A 26,783-nucleotide genomic window follows, 5' to 3' on the forward strand; every position below is an offset into this window, starting at 1 on the left:
CTCATCCCAGTTCCGGAATCGGACGACGCAAATCTGTGCCAGTATAAACGTCCAATCATAACTTTTAACGAGTTCATGCAGAGAACAATATTGCTGTTATTAAACGGCCTCGGTGTCGTCGGTGTTGGAGCGAACGGTTTCGGTATCGATTAGCCTGTCATCAATGATTCCAGACGGCCCGTTGTAACTATGTTTCATTGCCGGTTTATAGATCCGCAGTCGCGCAATTAATTTTCGGAAATTTAACGGTCGCCACTGTCGCGATAGGATAGCGCCGTTCGAATTAACGACATCGCGCAGGAACTCGTTCTTCTACGGGATATATGGGGCCGACACGGTTTTAATTTCCTTTTCTTTCGCCGTGATCCACGAAGAAATGACACCGTTAACCATGTTTCATTCGTACCGGGTGTTTCATGACGAATCTTTTGTACCATTAACTGTGCGCACGTAGCAACGTTCAGTCTACCTTTTTAAGAGAGAACTTAAACGTGAATTGCTTCGCTGTGAAATTAAGAATTAATATTGTTCATAAAAAATTTTACTTATGGAAACGAGTATGGATCACCCGTATATGTACATCAATTCTATATTAGGATGTATGCTTGTGTGCAGACATTTATTCATTAATTTCTTCGAAATATTTTATTTGCAGTAAATAGAAAATAAGAATTCTGCAATCAGTCATCTGGAATCGGTGGCGATGGGTATAATATTAATTTACTTGGATCAATGCTCTCGCAGAAGTAGGATAAACGCGTTTTTCTTATTGGCTGAAATGATCCCTTCCTATTAGCCTCAATTTCCAGGAAACGAGTCACTCGGAACCTGGCCGAATTTAAACAAACAACGCCCCCTGATTAACGTCAGCGTATCGCTCCACCACATTGCTTCCTAGCCTCTTTCATTTTGATTTCATTCGAGACTTTTGATTACTATTGGCTCAGTTACACGCTGAACAAGAGACGCGACTATGTGGGGCGGCGACAGATTCCCCTTGCTCCTCGGGTCGATTTGGTTGTGGGTCGTCTCGTTTACCAATAGAATAAGATTTCGGGAGATCATAGACATGTAGGGACTACAAGCGGGCAAGTCGGGCGGAGCGAACGGGATATCCCTCTTGTCATTCGACAAAAATTGTGCCATTTTTTCAGCAAGAGACAGTATGTCTAGGTTGGGCGATGTTGCCTTAATATTTTCTGCTCGGTAGAAGTGTTTTGGAACGTCGATTTGACTAAAAGATTAAAAACGAATTGTTTTGCGATGAGTTTAAAAAATTCTTTAAGAAATGGTTAACAGTAAAATGTATTTTTGGCGATCGAGTACCGTAAATTGTTTTGCATACAAATCAAAAGGAAAATTGGAGACGAAATTGTGGTCATTATAAATGTTTATATTACGTGGAGTACTTCAAAGAGCTATTTTTACATCTAGTTACAAACCAAACATACTTCGATGTTTTAAATAAAAATAATTATAATTTAATTATAGTTTTAAAAACATGATCATTCCTGCCGTAAAAGTACATTAAACGATTGTAAGAATGAAGATAAGAATGTTATATATATATAGGTCATTCTAAACGTAAAAAATTCAGAACAGTAATAATAAATAATTAATTTGGTTGTGGTAATAGCGGCTTGCATGAAAAGAACGAAAATCTCAGTAACAAAAATGATAGCAATGAAATTAAGTATTAAGCCGCACTTCCAAAAACGAACGAATTACCTAGCCATGGCAATTAAAAGCGGCAATAAGCTGCACACATTTTTAATTTACTTTGAGACGCATGGTGGATGTTCTCGCTCTCATCCGCGAATTGGCACAAAGTTTAATTTATCGTCGACAGGGTAATTTTATTTTGTAAATATTCACAACTCTCCCAACCGTATATCCCCCCACCGAAAATGAAATATTAATTAACGTGTCCATACGAAAATGAATAATTAATAATTCGAGCCTCGCAGAATCGTTCAAAAATGCACTGTCATGCCAGCGCAAACAATTTTATGAATGCACTGCATGCTAACCATTTTATTGCTTCGACAGTCCTCGGCTTCGTAACAGAATCCGCGTTTTGTTGCGTCGGTTCTCCGGAAAAGTATTGTACAATCAATGATTCAATTCACTCGACAATATTCATCATCATTGATACGCTTGTACTGGTATTTGTTATATCGATTCCATGCAGGCGTGCAAATGAAGTGCATTCAATGCAGACAAGCAAATTATTTTGAAATTCGTCGCAGATTTGTGCGGTAACATTGAATTTTGAAGTGCAACCATCCGTGAGCTGTTAATTTAAAATTACCATGTTCCGGGTGAACGGCATCAAAGTAAGTGATTTAGAACTGTAAGGTCTTAAATTACGATTATCAATTACGATTTTATAATTTAGTAGATAATGTAGTTAGATATTATTTATATTAATATAAATTTATATATTAATTAGATTTCGATGAAGTTCTTGCAGTAGGTCTTTTAACAAGATTCATTCGAGTCAACTTTGTCCATGTATACACGGACTGCGTACCATTATCACAAGTTCCAACTTAAAACAATACAAAGAAGGATTCATCATTTATTCGCATAGCGAATCGTTCAGTATAAGACATTTTTGACGAGCCCAGTTGCAAAAAGAATCATCAATCTTGAGTCAATCATTAAATGTGTCCCCAGTAAGAAAAAATATTTCAAATACATAATCACAAAAGTAATAGAAGAATGTAAGTCTGCTATAAAATATTGCCATATCTTTATGACGAGTATATTCGACAAAACATCTGATCAGTTAAAAAGGATACTTTCTTAATTAATTTATATACTTTGTAAAAGTGTCGTATTTAAATCAAATATTAATAAAGTCAAACATAAACAGTTTAATTACAGTAACTTACACACTTTTGAAAAAGATTACAACAGTTAACTGTATCGTTCAATTTCTACAGAAAATATTTACTTTTATAGTTATTTTATTCTGATGCCGGTCTTCGGAATTCAGATGGATTGCCGGATAAAATCCATTCCCGCCAGTAAAATCTCTAATTCGAAAATCGGGGACGAACGGGGTGGAGTGAATTATGCAGCCGGCTTGCTAATGAACGGCGACTTAGCGACTTTAAATGGAGGGCCCCTCTTTGCGCCGCGGAAATTCAAATTCCCATTGAACGGCTCCGATCGAGGGACCAGAAAAAGCACGCTAAACGATCTCGCGAATCGCCTCGGCGGCGAGAGAAAAACGTGCAGCGAAGATCCCTGGGTCCATCGAAGTGCGAAGTGCTTCCAATACCGGGTAAATAGCTGCGAGCTTCGCGAAGTCTCTGATTGAAAGCTCGGATATTCTCCGCGACTGCCGGATGAAAGTTGGCTCGGCCGGGCTCCGGAAGATTGCCACGGAAAACGCCTCTCTGTTTTCTTTTATCTTTCTCCGACCGCGTCCTAGTCAAGAACGTGTAAGCCGCAACTCCGTAACGTTTTATTGACAATTGTACAGCGAAAATGATAAAAGTAAGTGCTCGAAGAGAGACTCCGGCGCGAACCAAAAACCACCATACTGTTTACGGTGCTCCTCCATTATATCCGGGAATATCTCTTCAAACATTGTTGTCGCCCGAGTACCATTTTCTTTCTGGCGTTATCTTCCAGCATCGGAAACCGGGACAGCTTTATTCTCGAGTTTTATTTTTTCACATTGGTTTCGATGTTACGATTCAATTGCACGTCTCGAATATTTGACCGTCATATGGGTTCAGAGAATGGCACCTGAGCCATTTTATTTTATACTTAGTTCTCTTTCATTTCTGTTTTTTCATTCAGATTTTACTAGCTTCTGGCTAAAGTAATCTATCCATCCTTTTGTAAAAAGTTTATTATCGTAATATATTATTATATTAAATTAACAATTATGTCGAAGTAATTCATCTTTATTTTTCTAATAAAAGAAACGAAGAAATTACCCTTTCCATCGACAATGCGAAAGGGTTTAGGGTAATTTTAAAGAATCGATACCAATCTTTGCAACTCTTTTTCTACTATGGCACTAATTAAGTAAGACATTAAAACTAATTTGCAATAATGAAAGCAATTAACAAATAATCACCGACAGATAAACATGTGGATTAGAATCATGTCAGTATAAGACATATTTTCGAAAATGATTTACGGTTTAATTTCACTTACGTAAGTGAATTTGTCGAATTTTGATCGGATCCAAAGGGAATCCGAACATTCTTTTATGATTATTTCAAGGCTGATACGATGATTCCGCGAGACTTTTCGCGGACGAATGAAATGTGCTTAATATTGCAAAACGAGACGGCGGGCGTGTATCGTGTCCGGAACTGACCCAGGAGAGTCGTCTTCCGTCTCCCGATGCTTGTGTCTCGGCAGTCTTTGATACGAACCCTTGGATATTGTTGACGAGTGAGGGATGAAAGTCTGCTCGACGAGCTTCAGCAGTTCTCAAGAGAAAAGCTTCAATCACCGCGCTGTTGCCTTTTATCTTTGCTCGATGCTGTTTCCCTCTTGGCTCTAAAACGCCTCGGCCCGAGACCCGCGATGCCTTGCTGCCTGGTGAATCGTGCATCAAACGTCATCAAAATATCTTGCTGACAACGTTTTCCATTAGGTAAAATATTCTATGTCGATCCCTATAAAATGAAAGTCAAACGACGATTCGCGGTGCATTTTCTAATAATTTCAATGATTTCGTTTGTTTATTTAAGTCACCTAAAACGTAGTCTGCCCGTGTTTAGAAAATATGAGACAAGCGAGAAGACGTCTCTACTTTCAGACAACTTTATTTATTGAATATATTATATTGAATTGATGCTTTGTGATTCGACACGATGGACGCGTTCGAACGAGTTCGAGTCAGTCACATTCGTAAACGTGGGATTGGCACGTTGCAGTCCGCGACTGTGTAATAAATCTGACATAAAAGTTGTAATTGAACGTCTAGACTTTTTTAATTAAGACCTAATTGAAGAGAAATACTACAAAAAGTAAAAAGTATAAAAGCAAGATTTTATACTGATATTAGCATTTTATATCCTTCCGTATTATAAATATATGTTACGTATAACATGCAATTTTCCAAACGGCTAGAAATAAAACTAGACATAGACAGAACTGGTGTGGGAAACAGTGAAAACACGCATTTTATTCATTAAATTATTTTGCGTACTCAAGAATCATTTTATTACCGTATCATTAAAAAATGAAGTTATTAAATAATCTATTAATACTTGCTCATTTCTTGTACCCTACAATACTTTATGAATACTTCTATTAGAATTATGAATTTGTTATGGGAATAATTAATTATTAAACACTATTAGAACTATAAATTGGACTTTAATCAGAACTTTAATTATTTAAAGAAAGGTATAAAATACGTCCTTTTTATTTGAGATATTTCAGGTAACTAACACGAATCAATTCAACAGAAACAATAACGATCAGAAGAGATTCAATAAACCATCGCATACCTTCACATCTTAAACATATTCGGTGGTAAATAATAATTTGATTGATTTTTGCATTTCAACTTATTTGTTGAAATTCAACAACTTCCGTTGAAGTTCATATAAATCCTTAACTCTGCTACAACCGTGGCATCTATCCTACAGAGATAACATAGGCCACGATTTGGAGGCTCAGCCATTTTCGTTATCGTTCCAATTCGGAACTCGTTCGAATTTTTACCGCAGCGTTAGCGCGCCGCTGAACTTAATGTGCAAGGTGTAAGGATATTTGTAGAGGCAGCCAACATGGCATCGCAGAAACGAGAGTAAAAATTCCTTTATCGGCACGATAAAAGTTTCACGGCGCTGTTCATTGGCGGCCCGTGGGTTTCAATTTTATTAGCACGTCTCGCGGCGCTTTTCGGAGAGGAATGGTACGTGCTTAATATTGCAAAACGAGTCGGGAGGCTTGTAACACGACCAGGATTGACCCGGTGGAGCCGTACTCAGTTTCTCCCCGCTTTTGCATTGCCGGGTCGTGCAGAAAAGCATAGCCGCGAAGTCCTTGAAACGTCGAGACGTTTGCACAAGTGGCGTTCAATAAATTATTAAACGCCTATGATCGGTTATTGCATCGTATCGGTATGCGACGCTCTCGCTCTGATATCTATTTTCCGATTTTATATATAAAACGCGTGTCGCGTCGACGTGGTAATGAATTATTTACTCGACTACAGAAAAATAGCATTGCTCGAGGGAAACGAGATGCAACGATTTGTAAAACATTCCACATTATCGAAGATACGAAACGCGCAGGGCGATCCGTCGAAATGAATTCTTTTGCGAGTGCATAGCGAGGTGCGTCATTACACATTTTACGGCCTCGCTATATTTTTTACTTTTTACGAAAACATGCGTACCTGCCGTGTATTTCATTTAGTCCGATGTACCGACGATGCGCTTTTAGATCCAACGAATCCGCTGTCTCTGTCGCGAGTGCGGTGAATTTTCGCCGGTAATTTATATTTGGACAAGGTTATGAGAACGAGAACAGCTACTCTGTTGAAAAACAACTTTTCCCGAGAAATATTTCCATTTCGTTATGGGCTGGGCACTACAGTCGGTTTCTGGGAAAATGAATTTCTCCGGCTCGAGGCAATGGGATTCATCTTGCGGCATACACGAAACCGGCATTACGAATTACGGCACTTCTCAAACGACCAGACCGCGTCTCCACTCAGGCAAAAATATGTCCGAAAGGAAAATATTTACAGATGCCTGTACGATTTCCTTTGATCTTGTCCGCGTTGTCGTCACGTACCCGACTCGCGTGTTTCGCTTCCATTTTTAAGAAAGTCTAAGACACTCTTTCTATCGGTCGCGAGAAATCGAAAGTGGCAATTATTAACTAGGTTATGGAAACCTTGGTTAGCGTTTATTTTAGCGTTTATTATAACCTGATTCGAATTTGATGCATAAGAATAATAGATAGTGATATTGATGTTAGAATGGTAGTATCATCCTGAATCGATTAGAGGCGTTCTTCCGATAAAAGTAGGCAGAAACATAAAATAAATCGGGTAATATCGTTGCATAAATTACTTCTAAAAACATCGAGTCATATTACATCTCTATGTTGGATGAATGTGCTGAGTTGTACGTGTTAATTATTGCTATTTGTTTCCGTACACAATAATCATAGTTAAATGTACCCATAACTGAAGAAAATTAAAAACTTTTGGAAAACGTTAATGAAACTGAATATAAAGGGTTTCTTTGAAAACTCTATTTTACACGCTAGTTGTTTACTCTCTGTTGCTGAAAAAAATGGCACAATTTTTGAGAAAAATTTTCAAAATTGTGCAAAATTTAAATTAATTTTTAGAAGCTAGACAGTCAAACAACAATATTTTGCACTTTGGCACCAGACGAACCCGAGCCCCGCCATCGAAGTTTTAATTACTTTCCGTGTAATTTTTTTGTTTCACACTGAAATTGTTCAACCTATGGTAATCAGTCAACTGAAAATGTCGCAATTTGAAACAAATTATTAAAAGACGAAAGCGCATCCTGCGCGACTCCTATTTCTGGCAACGGATGCATTTCTCATTCCGCAGAAAAATCCATAGTTCAGCATTCAACGCGGACAGGTTTCACCGCCGTAGCACACAGTTCTATCACCGTTCCTTCGATTCGGATAACCAAAGTTCTGCTATAAGTTTTTGACGACGAGACAGTAAAACAGTTCGCAGCTCGTGTTTGACATCTGCGAGACCCGTAGACATTGCTACGGTCACGTTTTACGATAATCGAACGACGGCTTAAGTTTTCAGTAGTCGGTTCAGAATTTCGCCGGATCACGGCCGAGAAAATAACACCCGCCCGTGGTGGTCACCGTCATCATTCTCATCCACGACGACGCGTCGCCGTCTGAATGCCCATAGAAAAGTTTGGAGAACGTGGCGCGCTTAACGCTCAATCCCCGCAGACGTTTCGCATTAGCGGGCCCGTGGCTTATCGCGGTTAAATGCCGCGCTCGTAAATCTGATCGCGTTTGCACGCCGCGCCGGCCGAGTTTACGCTCTGTTCCGGCCGCCAGTCGTTTGTAGCGTGTCGTCGTTCGCCGTTCACGTTCAACCATGCTCGAGGAACCAGCCGCGAGAAATCGTGTTTAGGGCAGGCAAACCCCTCGAGAAACTTCCGGGAGCGTTAATTCGAAGACAAACACCGAATACCTGAGAGAAGCTTGATTAAGATCTCCTAAATTACCTCGTGACGCCTTGCGAGTCAAACATCCAGATCGTAATGCTGCTCGAAAAGTTGAGGAAAGTAATGAAAATATTGTTGCGACCACATGATATTACAGCAGTAAGGTTCAAGACACGTGGCGCCTGGTTGTGCTAGCAGCATGCTCCAAGGCCGTCCATGATCGAAATTTTTCGGGACCTTTTCCGAACGTAGAAAAGGACAGCAAATAGATAACTCAATGTGTAACATTTTAATTTTCATTGAAATATAAAAATAAATTAAAAATTAAGCATTATAATAAAATATATAATTAAACTAAAATGTAATATGTAAAAATATATAATTAAACTAAAATGTAAATATAATTAAACTAAATGTATGTACATGTGACTTTCGTCGGTGATTAGATATTCCTCTAATAACTTTCGCAACCGTTCAGTCATTCTAAATGTAAATCCAATAGTATATTCAAATGATTCAGATTTAAAATACCGATAAGTGACAGCAGCGAGCGTAATGGCTGGAACGAGCGGAACAGGGTTCATTTGCGACTTCATAGAGCATTACACAGCACACGAAGTTCTCAATTCGGCCTTGCACGGCGCGCGACAGCGAAGTGTCGAGACCCACTCATAATTCACGGAGAGATTGATGAACGATCCAGTTCGCTTTCGGATGGTTTCCAGTGGTTTATCGCTATAGCAGTTTCGCGTCTATCCCGTTTCTCTTCCCCACCTCTGCATCCTCGCAGTATTGTTTGGCTTTAACTACTTTTCAACTAAGTTGCTCGTCTATCCGTTTCACGGAAATTGGCCGCGTTGTCGTCGTTGTCGTTCGATATAATGGAGTCGGAGCTGCGTACCAGGTTGTTAAACGACGGTGTCCTTTCCGTGGGAATGTGCTTCTAGAATGCATATCGTGCTCGATCACGCGTGGATGATGGAAGCGCCGATGAGTGGACACGCGCCGTTCGGTTGCTCGGACAGGAGAACGAAAAACGTTAATGCGCCGAGGCATAATTCTCGACCGTGGATCTCATTCTCGTCGGCAACAAGACGACTTGATATGTTAATTAACTTTTGCGCCGTCGACCGCGGACATTTACATATCAATTTAACTCTGCGACAGCGACGATCGTAATATGTATCGCGTTTCGAAATCATGCATTCGATGTTTTATTGCTCGTTAGCGCGAGCCAATCGTAATTAGGAACAAACGTAACTTTATGAAAATGTAATTTTTATGTAAAATACGTTTAAATTTGTGTTTATACTGTAGCACACGAATTTTACGGAACTTTGTTACCATGTTAAGGGCTGAATATCAAAATTAAAAATTCTCACAAGAGCCGAGTAATTTGTTTGATAAAACTGAAACTAAAAGGATGCAAGTTATAGTAGTGAACGGATATTAACTCTTTCGCATTCTAAACAATTTATTCAAATTCAGTTTGTTACATGATGTAACTGGATGGATGAAATTTAAAATAACGATGGTACTAAGAGAATTTAGAGCATCGCATGTTATTGTCAACTCTTTGAAATTACTAAAGAAGAAAAGAAAATTTTATTTATTGTCGTTGCAAAGTATAGATCACGGTTTCGAACGTGCATTTTATATACATGTGTATAGATCCGTGTCAGTTTTAACCCACGTATCAAGATTTGCGTATTTCAAAACAGGTCAACACATGTATTTCAACATAAGCGTACACGTGTATATTTTTAAATTCATGAAGAAAAAAACATATTTTTTTACAAATTATTTGCATATTTAAAAATACAGGTGTTTTATTCTACATCAAATAAATATGCAAAATAAAAAAAACATTAACAGTACACGGTCACATGTATACTAAAATACACGTGTGGAAGTACACAGTCTGTTAAGATACACGTGTTCACTTCGATTGAAATACACGGATTTGATATACATCCACAGATGTATTGAAAGACACATGTCCACGTTTATTAACCTTTTAGATACGGCAGGATTTTGCGCAAATAAAGTTTTTCGTAACTAAATTACGATTTTCTCTTAATACATACTTTTTCCGGATATCTATATATAGTACTAATAACATATATTCTTTTCTTAATATATTGTATATACACACTTCCACTTTAATTGTTTGCTTTAATAAATAATAAAACAATTGAGTAAAGCACGAGCCATTCGCGAAAGCCACTATAGTGGCGCGTAGTATCTAAAAGGTTAAAAATGGCACCAATCTATACACGTGCACATTAAGTACACGTCTACGCGTGAAAATGAGATACGCGTAAAACAGAGATCACTCGTTGCAACTGATAAAGATCATCTTTATTATGCACAAAGATCCGTAGTTTATAAATATCTATCACGAGTCGCACTCTCATGCAGGAAGTCAACTGCACAGCTATCGTAAAAATGGAGAGGTAAATTGAATTTTGGATTCGAGATTCGTGTTTGACCTGTCTGTTGTTTGTTTCAGGAAACCAGTGACCAGTAGCCGAGTGTATTCGAAAATTCTAAAGTGGACATGCGTGCCGCGGCTCGACCAGAAGGTGGACACCGATGACGCAGGGTAAGTGTCCAGGTCAAGTGCCGACAAAAAGAGGGGCCACGGGGGTCGACGAAAATCGTCGGGCACGCGAGCGAGCAGACGTGTTACCATAAATGGCTTGTGGCGGGCCAAACGAGCACGTTTCTCAAACCATTAGGTGAAAGGCCCTGGCCGGCGTCTCTGCGTCTCTGTGTCTCTTTTTAACCCTCCCTATCGGCTCGCTCCTCTTTCCTCATTAACTTGATTGCCCGATACCTCTCGCGGTGGTAACAAACCTCTGGCATACGCTGCCGATCTCTCTCTCTCTCTCTCTCTCTCTCTCTCTCCTACATACACACTCTCTACCTGTGTCTCTGTCCTCTGTGCGCAGTTGCTTCCTGCTTGGTACGCGGGCTGCGCGTCGAGTGGAACATGAAAAATGGCCCAATTAATTTTTCACCGTCCCCTCCCACGCGAGCCCACCGATTATTGTACCGTTAATTGCTTCCGCGACCCGCTGCTCGAGTGTCATTGTAAATTTTAATTGCGCCATCTCGATGAACGGACCGTTTGCTCGCCGGGGGCGTTCGTAAATGGAACAGGTTAGCGAAACCAACGGAAAACCCAGGGAGAGATTGACCATTGTGGGTCCTCCACCGTATCCCGGTTCCGCTTCGACGTTCACGGTCCCACGATCGGATAGATCATGCGCGAACCTACCGTGCTCCATTCAGGCTTAGACACGGTCTAGATGCATTGAAACAGCGCGGCCGCCTGCCATAGTGAACTGGAAGAAACCAGTCGAATTCGATGCAGCAGCTCGATCGGTACTGATTTCGAGACTGAATTCTTTGCTTTCGAGTCGAATGTTTTATTAGAATAATTATCATTGATTATTAATAACAAATTGCTCTGTTCATTTAAATAATTCTTCATTTTTTGTTCGAATGTATGAATCAGCCAAATAGAATAACTGATGATATGAGATGAGAGTTGTAATGACTCGTTAGTTTTGGAAATTTGGGGTATTGCATGGAGGAAACAAAATTGGGATAGTTTCGTTTTGTGGCATTTGAAAGCAACTGCATTCCTTTGTGAATATACTGCTATCTGAACAATTTTTCCACCGAGTTGTTCAACTTCCAAGGGAAGAGCGTACCTTTCTACATTTTCAAAGCTGCTAAAATTTCCATTTTTCCTTCAACACGCTGTATCTCCCTAAGGTACGCATGGCTGGCTCAATAGTAACTTCAGCTCGTTTCAAGGCAACATTTTCTATTTCGTTTTTATTCTAGACTTTTCATTATTATTGGCTAAGTTACGCGCTGAGTAAGAGACGTAACTATGTGGAGAGGGCAACAGATGCGCCTTGCTCCTCGAGTCGATTAGTTTATTGGTTTTCTCGTTTACCTATAGAAGTGGATTTCGGGAGATCATAGACAATTAGGGACTACCGGCATACAGGTCAGGTGGAGCGAACGGAATACCCTCTTGCTACTCGACAGAAATTGTGCTATTTTTTCCAGTACTGAACAGCAGGTCGTTATTAGACTGCGTTTTTTTTATATACAAAATAGGGAGAATATCAAGAGAATAAAATGATACGGCATGTTGTTTTTAGATAATTGAAACTGTTAAGAAAAGATATATTTTCATCGAACTTTGATTTCGAGAAGTTACTGGAAAGCATATTTATTTTATATAAATTATACAGTGACGTGTATAATATTAAAATCACTTTACATTGTTACAAATATCTAAACGAAACCAACTATTTTAAAATCAACTCTGTCAATTATTACCTATCATTATCTGTGAACTATTAATTTAAATACTTATATGTACAAAAATGTAGAAGTTACTTTTACACTATTATATATTCACTCGCACCTAAGAAAAATTTGTTTGTAAATCTGCATGTGCCGAATCAATGTAGGAACCCATAGCAAAATTGATTAGTCCGTACAGAGCTCGCGAAAGAATCCGCGGCTATCGTAATCGTTGCAATGCAGAATCGAATAACTTTTGTTGCAATGTTCCCGGCGCGAAATAAATGCGAAAGTATGATAACGGTAACAACAAAACTTGCTCGCATCGGTTTCATAGCCGTTCGACAGATAATCACGCGGCCCTGCGTTGCCTATACACGTACGCCGTCATTGTTTCAGTTTCCCTTGGTGTTGCGAATTTTTACGCGCGACGATGCACAGCTTCGTGTATGCTCCGCATTCAACTACGAAATCCAGTAGATCTCTATTCGCAGTGCCGGAAGTTCAATCGGCGAGTTTCAAAGCGCGCGGCGCTATTTTTGCGTTTCGCGGAGCGGCTTCCTAAAAAAATGATTCTTCCGGCGATTGCCGGACCATTCGAATATGTATAATCGTTCGACTGTTTTTCGAGCGAAATCGTTCGATAACGTGCGGCACGAGAGCCCGGGATGAAACATCGAGAACTCTCTCACCGCAGCGTTAAATGAAAAACCCCCGCTGGTGCTTCCCTGCTCGCTTCCATGGAACCAGGCGAACGCGACAATTGTATAAACTGAAGCAAAACTTGTAAATTTGTTGTTCATTCCACTCTTTTCCTCACGTTCCGATATTTTTGAATATTCGTACTACTGTTCGATACGTCGATGTTTCTCGATAACGTTATATGAACTGTGGAATATTTATTTAATACGAATGAAAAATAATATGAGTAAACACTCGTAAAGTGCAAGCATGTACCTAATATGGAACACCGTTTCTGTACCACGTATGCGCGTTCCAGAAGTCGACGCTATGAAACGATTAAAGTACACAATATAGAGCATTATGTTCTTGCATAGGTATAAACATTTCGTTTTACAACTAGTCATTACATAACGGTGTTTGCACGAGCGAATTTGGAGAGAACAATGTTTAAAGATGTGCTACTGTTTCAAGAATAGATAACAATTGACGGTGTTCCGTAACAGGTACCATTATCCTAACTTCGTATAAATAACCGTAGTACGATACTCTACACGCAATTTTTCAGAAATGTCTCTTTAGTTATACAATATAACAATGAAAAATGATACGATCGAATTCTCGTAGCGCAGTTTTCGTTCGAAGTACATAAAAACGCGAGGAGAAATCTGGAGCTTGTTGCAAAGAAAAGACATCCCTTAATAAGATCACATTCGTGCGAATTCAAAACATATTTTTCCGAACTCCGTGCATTCGCGAGTTTGGGGAATTTCGAAACAAAAGCCTGATCTCTTATAAATTCGCGTAAAACGAACTCGCTTTAGATAGCAAATCCTTGGCTTTCACATTCTGTAACACTATTTTAAACGGAAAGCCCAGGGGCGGTCCGTAACCACCGAAAGTTCCGTGATCGTGGGGGTCGGCGCGGCCCGACGTTAATTGAAAAATCCTCCGGCGCTTCTTTTTGCGCCGCGGCTTCGGAACCCACGCGGCGCCCGTAAATAATTAAACAGCGTGCGACGCGATGCGTGCTCAGGGCTAAAAAATTCATCGAGCAAATTGGCCTCGCGCCGGTCCGGAGAAAAACTAATGAAATGGCGTGGGGAGGTCCGTGCGCGGGGCGCGAAAATAGCAACGGCGCCAGCGACAAGCCATCGGGACCCGGAATCCACGTAATTACGGCTCGGAATTAGAAAAACGAAACGGAAGCGTTTGTGCTCCCCTGTCCCGGGACTCGGGGATGAATCGCGCAACGCGGAAACCGTGGACGGTTCTCGAGGTTGCATTCAGCTTCCGGCAGACGCGCACGGTCTGCCGCGCGTTCGTTTTCAGAATTTAAACGGTCTGAACAGCGCCGAGAAATACACCGTTGGATGAGTTTATTGTTTCGAAGCGACGGAAAAAAATACGCGGGCGACGAGCAAACGACGGCGTAGCGCGAGAGGAATTCATCGGAGCGGGCTCTTCCCGCTCTTTGTTTGCGCGGAACTCTTGGAGAAGTGGTGCCTTCGTTGGGACCTCAGAACACAATAAAACGAGAATCTGCCACCTTTTTTCCCCCCCTTTATCCGTCCTTTTCCAACAACCCGTGGTTCTCTCACATCTCTCCGCGTTTCCAACCGCGCCGCTTTGCCACTTTCCATTCTTCTCGAACGTTTCCCTCTGAATTTTCTCTTCTCGCTCTTCTGGTCCTTCAACTTGTTACGCGGTTCCTATCTCTTCGTATTTCCAACTTCCTCTGGTCTTCTTTGTGGTATTTTCGATTCGCATTTTTCACTTTGTTGGAGAATGTTGTCTCTTCCCTAGCGTTCCGCATCGGAAATTTATTAGCTCTCTCGTGATCCAGAATAACCTCGATTATTCCGTCATCCAATATTATAGATGGGCGGGCTCAATATTAGTAACAAAAAATTCTGCTATTGTTTTTCTTCAATATTCTTTCTTCTTCCTTTTTGTCAAGATTTTCAACACAGCTTCTTCACCATCATCTTCTTCTTTTAACAGTACCGAAAGTGCAAGTAAATTTTGATTCATTTCAAAAATCTATCCGTATTCTGTACACGTACACAGTTTTACCCGAAGCACGCGAACTGAAACTAAAAATCCAAAAATCCTTGCTCACGTTATTTTATATTTTTGCATTTTATCCACCGTTGCGTATTCTCTTCCCCTTCTGCACACGTTTCTCGTGTTCACAATTGCAAACGACAAAACGCGAGCTCTTCCTTTCTTACATTTTCACATTCCCTCCTCCGCAATTCCGCAATTCCGCATTCCCCGCGCATTCCTTGTATTTACAGAAGACAAATCCGGCTCCAGTACAAACAAATAAATAAATTTCGTCGCCTGCATTATCGTTCGTCCACGCGTTTCTTCCCTTGACTAGCATGCCCATAAATTCTGCTTCGCGTTCGCCGCGCAGCAAATTAAATTCGCGGGAGCAAAGATGAGGCGGGAAAGCCTCCGCAATTTCCCGAAGCACGCGTGCACGCGTTGCCAAGATTTTTTCAATTTACCGGCAATTTTTTTGTCCTGTTCTAAAATTCCATTTACCGGCAACGAGGCGGCGCGGAACTGCGCTGGCGCGCGGACAGGGGTGGCGGCGGGGCACGCACCTGTAATTCGGACTTCAATTCGCGTTCCGCTTCTTTTTTCTGCTCTTTTCGATTTTCTTTTCCGCGCCCCTTCCTATCCCGCGTGTATCGTGAATAACGCATTCCGCCGCGAAACGTTCACCTGCGAAATTCCGTTGCTTGTCTTCCGGCCACGGGGGGCGGGGGGGGGGGGGGGGGGGGGGCGGGCCGAGAGCGTTTTACGATTGCACGAAGCGTTTTGCGAATGCAACGCAACGCGCGGATCCGCGCTGGCTTTTGTTTCGAAACTCGCGAAGTCCGGTGCTGCCGCGGATGCTTTGAGTGTAATTCACGGTTCGTAACGGGTCGTAACGCTAACGGATATCTCGTTTATACGTCCGTCGTGGTGGACGTCGTTGATTTCGAGGCTATTTTGCGAGCGACGGGGAGGGACGGAATAAAATCCCGCGCGACGCTTCGTTATCGAGGAAATCGAATTTGTCAATTCGTCGGATGCGCTTCGAATAATCGGCCTGTCCGCCTATCGCTCGCTGTTTCTACTTGTAATGAATATAAATCACTGCCTGCTGCCTGTCCGACGCCGAACGTCCCCCCCTGATAATTAATTCGCAGTGTGTAATAATCGTATTATGCTGCTACAGCGAGATGTTATTGCCGTTGTTGGATTCGTTGTTATTGATGCATTCGTTGTTGGTGACGGATGCAGTGTTATTGATAGACGTTACCGACATGTGAAGAGCCTGAGAGTAGCAGCGTTACGTTGTCCTCGTTATCGGTCGCCTCCAATTTTATTATGTCTATATTTGTTCGTGAACGTAGGATTGAGCTCGATCTAACGTTTACGCTAATTGCGAGACACGCCGCGTTCAAAGTTCCAATTCATTGCCGCTCCGATCCAATTAGTTTACGCAGAATTTCCTGTTTCCTTTTTGGCTGGGTAGTCGAATCTACGTCTTCAACTTCGCGTTTTCAGCGACACCGAGTTTGCTCACGGTGCTCATGTTTTATGGAGCGAGAAGGCACCATAAAAGTTTTGTGTGCTACAATTTATAGAAGGGAACAGATGGAGTTGCTCCTACTGCCTAAGTGGGATACTGCCAGACTATTTTACATGACGGCTGTGCGTTTCGAATATTTATGAGAGATTATAAGAGATTGAGCCTAAAGGGGGGATTCTTCATTTAAAGTGAAATGGATAAGAAACTGGTTTTTGCTAGCTTTGTGCTCACTCCGTGAAGCCAGTGATTTCATCAAGAGATAAACCGCAAGCACGAAGTATAAAACTTCCAACACTCTTCCTACAATCCACTCCTTTCAGCAGTATCCGACTAAGCTTAAGAATTATAGGTAATTTTACTTAGAATTAATCTATATATCTTCGCTATTATATAATTTTCTTACTCTTTTGTTTATATATACATATTTTTCTTATATATTATACATTCATCTTATTATTATTATTACTATAAATTTTCGTTAAACTTTCACCATCCGAATAGCCGTACAGAAATAACATGAAAGAAAATTAACATGCTATACGAGGAAACTGATTATTATCAATTATAGTTACACATCGAATGAGCTGAGAGAAAACTTGCGAGAAAACAATTTGCAAATCTATCACGTACACGGATTAATTGCCTAAAAAGCGGCGCGAGAATTAACGTGAAGCAAAGAGGAGATGCATTTACGGTCTGCTGCTTCCGCCATTAATCGAATAATTTCTCTCAATTACAAATCGATTTGCGGAATAATTGAATTCCATCGAGCCGTAATAACTCTTCAATAACTGGATAACAAAGTAAAAATTGATTCGACGCCGCTGGAGGATTGAAGACCGGGTTAATTCATCTTTCGGTGGAAGACGATGGAATTGCATCCCTTTTCAGGGACGCGATTGAGTTCGCGATCGCTGTGGAATAATTACGTTTCGTTTCCCGGGCGAGGTTCGATTTTGACGCGGAATCGATCACTAGTTATTACTCTATTTCAGGCATTGCACGGCTGCGTTTCGAAAGCGATCGAACGACCTGATCACCGCGTAGGATCAACCTGGTCTGAAAGCCGATCGACAATCACAGCACGTCAACAATGCTTTGACACGCGGCTCAATCTCGGTTTAGGCCAACACAGTTGACAAACGTACCCGAACCGAAGCATCCGGCGGCCTCGGGATCAGTGTTGCACGCCTCGTTCTCGGGGATACGCTAGACGATTCGCTGCATAGTGATTTCTCTCCGGCAATCACGATCGCGTTCAAACTAAATCAGATTGATTGAGAAAATGAGTTTAGAAAACGATCCATGCTAAATTATATGAACGACTCGGAAACCAATCGGTGAAAGTCCATTTACCTCAATGTTAAGATAAATAGGGATTTTGCAAATTTGCCGTAACAAAATAACAATTTCGCTAATAATGCAGAATACAATTTTTAATGCAAGATGTTATATAAATGAACTTAACCAGAAAGGAAACACAGAAATAATGTCAATCAATTGTTTTCTGAACAATTTTGTTCAGTCATTTCGTAGTCATTATCAGTGCTGCTAACTATATTTTATTTATGACGCATTTTTAAAGAAAAGTCGACTTACTCTGTTCAGCTTCTGTATCGATCATATATTCTTTATTGCATTCCGGAGGCAATAGGAATTTTCAAGAATTTTTCCATACGGTAATTTGAACGATTAATCGTTTTACAAAAATTGCAATTTGTTGCCAATGTTCCACAAAGTGCAGGAAGTTTTTGAATATTTTACTTTAAAGTACCATCAAAATTTTTATCAATCGAATAGAAAATAATTGTAAAAATTGAACTTTCGTAACAGAATATAAGTGTTAACGTAAAAGTTAACAAAAAGAAAAACAGAAAAAGAATTAATATAGAGGTTAAAAGTTTACTAAATAACTGGTGTTTGTAAAACGTTACAGTTAAGTTATAGTTAAATTACAGTTTAATTCTAGCTATGGCTTAAAGTAGATCGAAAACTAATGAAAAGTTTTTAGACATTTTCCTGTGCAGAGATTTGGATCCGGTAATCTATTCCGTAGGTAAACAATGTTCGTGCTGCAGCAGCAGCCACGTAACAGTAATAGAATTTCCTTCGGATCGGTCAAAGGATGTACGAGTTAACAAGGTGGATAGAGATAGTCATTGCATCAGGGATGTTAAAGACGGACGTTGTAACAGGAATGGTACAGACAGGTGTTGTAATACAAGATGTTAGAGACAGACGTCCTAATTGCGGAATCGTATAATCGCATTGTTTGTCTTACCTTTGAATGCTGTAATGACTATACCAGAATCTACTATTAGACAAATGAAATTCCAGAGAAGAACATAGAATCGTAATCTTAATTAAAAGATTTATTAAATGTTAATTAAGATGAGTGAGTTGAAGTATAACGATAATCCTAAATTCTTTTAATAATTAAGTCTAATTGTAGAAATCCCTTAATTGACGTAAAAATAGACGACGATTGTTATTATTATAGGCGATTGATCTTGCAGAATGGAATCAATAAATTGCATTTCAGGCAAATTGTTCACTGTTTAATAGGGCATTATTTGTACAATCGGAGAGCAAAATTATTAATTTTGAAATAATAAAAATTTCACGTATGAAATAATAAAAATTGTAGTCTAGTTGAAAAGGAATAAAATTGATTGTGTACTCATGTTGCCTAACAACGGTACAAATTATTATTGCTTACGTAAGATTAAAACTTGTATTAATAACGATTTCTAAAGAATTTATTCGACTGCAAATATATTCTATTTCACCCTGTGCCCAATTTCATAAATCCCATTGGTCCCTGAAAGATTGTCAAATGGAAAACCAAATCTCGTTTACCGATACTAGCATCGCGGAAGCTTCTCGCGGAATCCCGACGGAGCAAAGCAACACCCGGGAAGCCTCCCGGTTCCCAAACACGCCTCGGTTTCACCTCGGCCGTCGCATCTGGAACAGAATCGATCAACCCGGAATTACCCTCGGAGATTTATCCGCGACAAGAGACTGTGCTGGCCGCTTCCTCTTCCAGGTGTTCCGCGAACGGGCCAAGAATAACGGGCGGAACCACCCCTAAGATCTAATCGAGACTCATCCCCTTTAAAGAAAGCCTGAGCGATGAAACGACGCTTAAAGTTTACGGACAGCCCCCGGTTTTACGCCCGCTAAACAAAAGCCCCGACTCGCGGCCGAGACAAAAGCTCGAAAACTTTCCAATGTCCTCGGCCAGCGTCCAAAGCTTCGGTTCGAACAAGAACAGGCGAAACAAAAGGAACGGCAAATAAACGGGAATAATAGAGACAGCGAGAGGAGCGTCAAGAAAGAACTTCCCTCTGGTTCTTTTTTCGGAAAAGTTTTCTTCGGAACGACTCTCGACTTCTCGATAGTTAAATCACCGGTTCAGCGCGAATGGTCGTCCGGTTAAATGAGGCGGCGGTTCAACAAGTTAATAGTTGTCACGCTGGTTCTCCGTTGCGCAATCTTTCGCTCGTAGGTAGGCTACCTCGTTTTTAAGCGATACACCGCGTGTATTTTCGTTTAAGGGATGGTTCTGCTCCGGAGGAATTAAAAGTTATTTTAATAAGAAACCTGTCGTGCCGGTCAAAATGATTTTCTCACGTTTTCTATTTTAACCTTTAACTATTATTGTCAGTGTTCCCCTAAGACCCTTTACTAATTATTTATCTATGCTTACTCATAGTGATAAGAAAAATTGTAGAAAAAGGAACATTTATAATACACTTGCTTCTACTCGATTGGATTTGAACCTCCTTATTATGGATGTGCAGAGTAAGATCAATTGATTTTGATTTTTTATTTAACAACTTTATATCAATAATGAGGCAGTAAACATTAGCAGTCATTAGCAGTAACTTTTGATTGAACAGCAAAAATGTGTAAATTCAAAAATCATACCTGGTTGTCGTGTGGCCCTTACCTACAAATTTATTCGAAACAAATTTATTTCGATAAATTTTCATTGAGTTAATATTCACTATATTTAACACGTTGAGCGCCACGCTGATTTTTAAGGGGATCCCCGTCAGGCCACGTGCGCCGCGTAAAAGCGCTGGTACTGTAGGGCCAATGTTTCTTCTCGCAGTAGAAGATAGTTTTGTGTTTTGACAAAATTAAGTAAATTTTAAATAAATTTTCTATAATTCCATAAAACCGTGTAAATTTTAAAGTTCTCATGTCACACGCTGTCAGCCAGCGCGGTTGACGCGGTCTAAACCGAAAGTCTAGTGTCAGCCATCGATGGCTGACATGGCCTAAACGGAAAGTCTACTGTCAGCCATATATGGCTGACGTGGCGCTCAACGTGTTAAAGCGCTATTCGGATAAAATTTGTCTGGAGATTTATCTGGAAGATTAGTTGAATTTTAATCGGAACGTTGTTTCAACTTATTCGAATACCGACTCGTTTGTTAACGCCTTCGCGCAAGTAAGGTAAACGCGGTTCCCTTATTGACAGAAATGATCCCTTACTATTAGCCCCAAGTGAGCCGCGACACTGAATCTCCACGGAACGAGGGTGTCGCGTTCGACCGATTAAAAGCAAACAACGCCACCAGACTCCTGTCACCGTCTTGCTCCTCCGTGGTCACCACTATTGGCTAAGAATACATCAAGACGCGTTTGTCCTGTGCATTGTGGGGCATGTGTGTGTATTATTATATTTACTCGACTACGAATGAGCTAGACGCGGACATGGAACAATTAAGACAAAGTGAAACAGATACAACGATTATAAGATGCAGGAACGTTGACTTATCTCTAAAGCAATACCTTCAGATTCTTCTGACTAATACAATTATTATACCAATTGGCAACTTGAGTAACTTGTCATTGCATTATACAGCAAACGTGCTACACTATGTACATATTTTTTATATATACATATATTGATCATATGATTTTTTGAGCAGTTGTCATACAGGTTTTAAATATGAGTCCATATTATTTATTAAGTATAAGAGAAAATAATCAAATTTATTTCATGCAATTCGAGTACAGGAATCTTACACATATCTTACACAATTAACGAAAAATGTTACAAATTTGAAGATAATATCAGGAAACAAGAAAATGAAACACTATGCATAAACTAAATAACGCAATGGGCAAAAGACAATAGAGAAAGGTCGCCCGCTCCACCTAGTCTTTTCCAATTTATTTTATTCCATTATTTTGATTAGGTGAGACGGACGACTTTGTTTGTTGCCTTGATGATTATTTTATTGGTTTGTTGGTTTCCTAATAGAAATGGATTTCGGGAAATGGAGAGGGCTGTCTCTCGGTCGAAACGACTGACTTTTTCTGAGCAACGGACTGCGCAAGTATCCCAGTAAGTAAATGATTTAGCCAAGCTCCTACAAATATGTTAATACGATTAAGTTAGAAGCCGCCCTAACAAGTCCAGAAATAAAGGAATGACTTGAGACCGCAAAGATTGAGAAGGTCGAGCACCATTTCTCAAATATTTTACTCGAGCGACAGCAATTCCGTTCCGGGTTGCCGAGATTGACGGTCAATAAGGAAGCTGGTCGCACCTCGTTGGACATTTACGCGAGATAGAGAGGACCCGGCGTCGGCTCTGTTTACCAAGCGATCGCGGGCTGAAAGATTGGTGGCAGCCGCTTAATTACTTCGAGAATTCCTCTCCGGGCCCTTGGAACACTGTTGCCGCAGGACGCCAGAAGGAAGAACACAGTTGGACCACGGCGACAGCAGGGAAGAAAGAGAGAGAGAGAGAGAGAGAGAGAGAAAGAAAGCGAGAGAGAGAAATAGAGACAGTTCTTCCTTCTCAGTCATTCCATTTATTTACTTCCAATTAGGAAGTTCGCGGCGCGAGTCAGTTCCCGGCGATCGCCGTTGTCGCTCACCGTTTAAAGTTTCCCCTCGGCCGGTTTACCAACTTTTTAATTGGCCGTCGCCAACTTTTTCATTCTTCGTCTCTCTTCCTCTTTCCTTTTTTTTTGTCCCCGTCTATTTGTGTTACTCTTTCTGTGCCATTCTCTCGCGGTTCCTCTGAACGGTAGCCGGACTTTTGCTCCCGATGTGCTCCGAGCCTCGAGACAGTGTGGCACAGGTGCGAAAAAATATCGCGGAATTTCCCGGGAGCAGGTAATACCGTTCCCGTGATCATTTATCGTGCTCCTTTGAAGACGATCCCGAATTTCCACTGCCTTCAATAAGCCCGACTCTGCTGCTCCGGGGCTGCTCCGGTGCTTCAGCTCTCGCGGTAAACATCCTCCGCTCGCTTTGACACGGCTTCTCTGACTGCAGACGATGCTCCGCTGCGGCACCGCGAGCCTCGACTTTCCCAGACCCCCCGAAAGTTATTGAATTCGCGCCGCGGTGCCGGTTTATTACGCCGCCCACGCGTCGCGATACCACGAGACGCTTGCGGCCCCGATGAAAAATACGGATTTTCTAGAGGGAGATCGAAAGCTGCAACCGAATTTGCTTGCGTACTACGTGTTCCCGAATATATCCTGTATTTTCTTCGTAACTTAATTCAGGAATTATTCCGAGGTTTACTATATTTAAGAATTTCTATTGTACGCGTTTTTTGTATCGTATGTTTTGGACGCGAACGATTTTTGTACAAAATAATCATGTAGTCTATTTGGGCGGGGAAAGATTAAGATGAACTAAAAACAGTGATGAAATTTTATCCTGGTAAAATGATTTTTGAGGCACCATTTTCTTCGATTTCGCACATTTTATTACCCTGTCTAATAAAAGACGTAAATATGGACATGTTCTAATATCTGACCGTATTATTGGATTTATATTAGAAATATATAAATATGCATCATTAGTGTTTTTTTTATCGTTGTTAGTACTAAATTTATGATGTCAAGATTGTTTTATGTACATATTATTTAAATTCCTTCAATCTTCCACAGCATCAATTGAAAAATGTTTATTACATTTCAACAGATGGGAAATGTAATAACCCTCTATGAATCTTGCATGTTAGTAGGTAAGCATAATAAAGAATAGATCATCAATTTATATATAACACTTTCCTTTTTCCATACGTTTTTAATGCGAGAGCACGAAAATTATGACCGACGCAATAATTGGGACAGCTACCCTAAGTGATACAAAATTTATTCTTTGTTATCCACTTCCAATTCTTTCAAAATGGAGCTTCATTACTTTCCCTTATAAAGGATAGATTCCACAGTTTACTAATGATTGTAATTTGCAACTCTCTACATTTCCAAAAGTCGACGAAAGTAACGAGCGTGGCTGCAACAGTAAGCAAAATGTACGCCAAGAGGAAGAAGAAGTTCTGCACGTTATCACGAATTATATTGCGAGTCGTCCCGTTACGCGATTTCAGCGGTTTCCCCAGGTTACCAGCGTTTCGACTGGATTTTCGCGTCCTCGAGAGGTTCTTTTGCGGCGTAACCATGCGGCAGACGGCTGGAAAGGTGTTTCGAACAACGCCGGGCACGGCTGAATGGCACATTATCGCAGTGGCCGCGTAATAAGCCAACACCGGGCCGCGAATTCAATAACCGTTGCAGTTCTCGAGCGTGCAAAAGCGCCGCCGGCTCGGCGAGCTTTCCCAATGCGAAGCAACGCGCAAGCCGGCGTCGGCGTCGATGTCGGCGCGGCGTCGTCTGCGCGGAAAACCGCGTCGAACCGCGCGTCAAAGCGAGTGGAGAATGTTTACCGAGTGCTGTAGCGCGAGTACCTGCATTTTTCTGGGCCAGAGGCTTCTTTTTCAACGACGTCGGCAACGACAAGCCCTGCCAGATACAGACTCAAAAGACTGAAAAGATATTTCAAAGCTGCGATGAGCTTCCCTTCTCTCTGCCCACCGAAATTGCAAAGCCGATAACCGGTACGGCTAACTGGACTCTCGTGGTCTCGGTAGAACCTTGACATAACCTTGATGCAGGAACTGCTCCTCTCGTGGCCGAAATTATACGCTTTTGTGGCGGCTTTGATAGATTGAGAAGTTTGTTGGATACTCTTGAAAGTGAACTTTAACGCTGATGTTCAACATTTTCTGCTATTTACGTACACGGCCATACGAGCCAATGATTTATGGATTTTTAACACGCTACCAGCGTTTGCTTAGACAGCATACTTTATAGTTACCTCACTACATTTAATACCAATGTATAATAAATAAGTAAAACGTGTAACAAATATTGAAGCGAATGACTTGACGATTTTCTTTACGTAAAATTCAAAAGTGCATCATGGCGCAAGTGTGACACCAGCAATGAACGTGCTAGTCCTTAATAAAATACTGACTTGACTGCCTGGAAAATATCTTAAAAAATTAATTTCAGTATGTGACTGATGATATCATGATATCACAGAGCAAATTTTGGAATTGAATTTAACAATATAATGCTAAAACCAGCACTTCAGTTCTACAGGAATTAAAGATTTAGGGTTTACATTACAAAACTAATAGCATGATCAATCCATAACCAATTCGGATAGTTCTACTCTAAAAACCGAACAACTGTAACCATTAGAAATTTGACTATTTTCAATCGTATGTATTGGAATGATTAATTAGTTTTCTCCATTTTATATAATAAATTTTTAATAATTCATTGCAAACGTCACCTATTACGAAAAGAAAACAATAACCATTGGAATAATTAATATCTTGAAGAATAGTTTTCTTCAAGACGAAAAGGGAAACTTGTATTCAAATAATCATTATAAATATATAATGGTCAAATTTACAACCTCCGGGGATTTAGCAACACGAAGACGTCAAAAGTGCCGCAACAGAAAATTGTCGAAATTAGGACTTCTTCGCAGTCAGACTTTCGTTTTAAAATACTGCGAGTCGCTGCCAGACGGAGGACACTTTCTTCCATTGACAAACGAATAGAATTCGGTCGAAAAGGAGCGCGAGCCGAAAAGGAACCAGTTCCATTCGAATGCATGTATATCCGTGTACAGCGCGATGATCCTCTTTCGTGGCGGTCTGATGAATGCCGAGGTGTAAGGGGCTCTAAGCTCTGAAGCAGGAAGGCCGGCATTCTCTTCAGAATCGAGGGGATTATTTTCTTACCGTTTATTCCGGCTCGTCGAGGGAGATCCGAACCTTTATCCCTTTGGCTGCCGAGTGGGTCAACTCCCTAGCAGATCCCATTCAAACCGCCCCCTATTCATAGTCGTCGCGATGCAGCGCTGCTTCGATAGTTTCACAACTAGAGTTCCGATCGAGATCGGGATCTACGATTGTGATGAATATCACGACGATAAATTCGGTAAATTCGCCTATTTGCTATTTTAATCGATATTTTCAATTTTCATAGTTCTTTCACAGTCGAAGATCGACGGTTGAGAATTTCTTAAAAATTGTACAAAAGCGAAAGCAATTCATCCGTTTCAAATATTGTTTGGAATGACACTGTTACGAGTCGAGGATCAAGACAGTCATGCGTGTCCGAGAATTCGTTTGATTGCGCCACGAAGGTAAATAGTTTTTTAGTTGTGGACGAGTTGACGTTTGTTTTACCATTGGGAACCGCAGGAAGGTATGGACGAGCCATGGTTTGTTTCACCACTGTAACCTATAGGAGGATTACTTGCGGACGATCCGACTACAGGAGGAGGATGGTATAGGTGATTGTTAATTTAGCGTCGTAACTTATTCAGATTGTAACTCATTCGCTCCGACGGGTGAAAGTTCACCGTGGTGGAATTTGTGCTAGCAATTGGAATCGATAAGAACTGAACTCTTTATACCATCTAAATAGAATGTATTACAAAAAGAAGACTTTTTGCAAAACAAGTTGAAAAGCTCGGCGATTAAGTGCTTAATCGAAACACTCTTGGTAAATAATCTGTCTGAGGTGTTACAGCTTGCGGCCATTATGACAACCCCGACTTTGCCTCTTGGAGATCTAAAACAGTGATTAAATTTCATGGAAAAATTGCCCCTTGTTCCCGCGGCTTTGCTTGACGTGAAAGCCGCGGCGATTCAAACG

General features: G+C 40.8%; 1 protein-coding gene across 1 annotated transcript in view; it reads left to right on the forward strand.

Annotated features, from left to right (window-relative positions):
- Nucleotides 1–26,783, forward strand: part of LOC144476586 (CD151 antigen) — a 137,451-nt gene that overhangs the window by 44,109 nt on the left and 66,559 nt on the right. Inside the window, exon 3 of the mRNA XM_078193700.1 lies at nt 10,687–10,779. Coding sequence (XP_078049826.1) covers nt 10,687–10,779 — 93 coding nt within the window. The remainder of the gene's footprint in view (nt 1–10,686; nt 10,780–26,783) is intronic.

Source organism: Augochlora pura, chromosome 10, assembly GCF_028453695.1.
Source record: "Augochlora pura isolate Apur16 chromosome 10, APUR_v2.2.1, whole genome shotgun sequence".
NCBI classification, from domain to species: Eukaryota; Metazoa; Arthropoda; class Insecta; order Hymenoptera; family Halictidae; genus Augochlora; species Augochlora pura.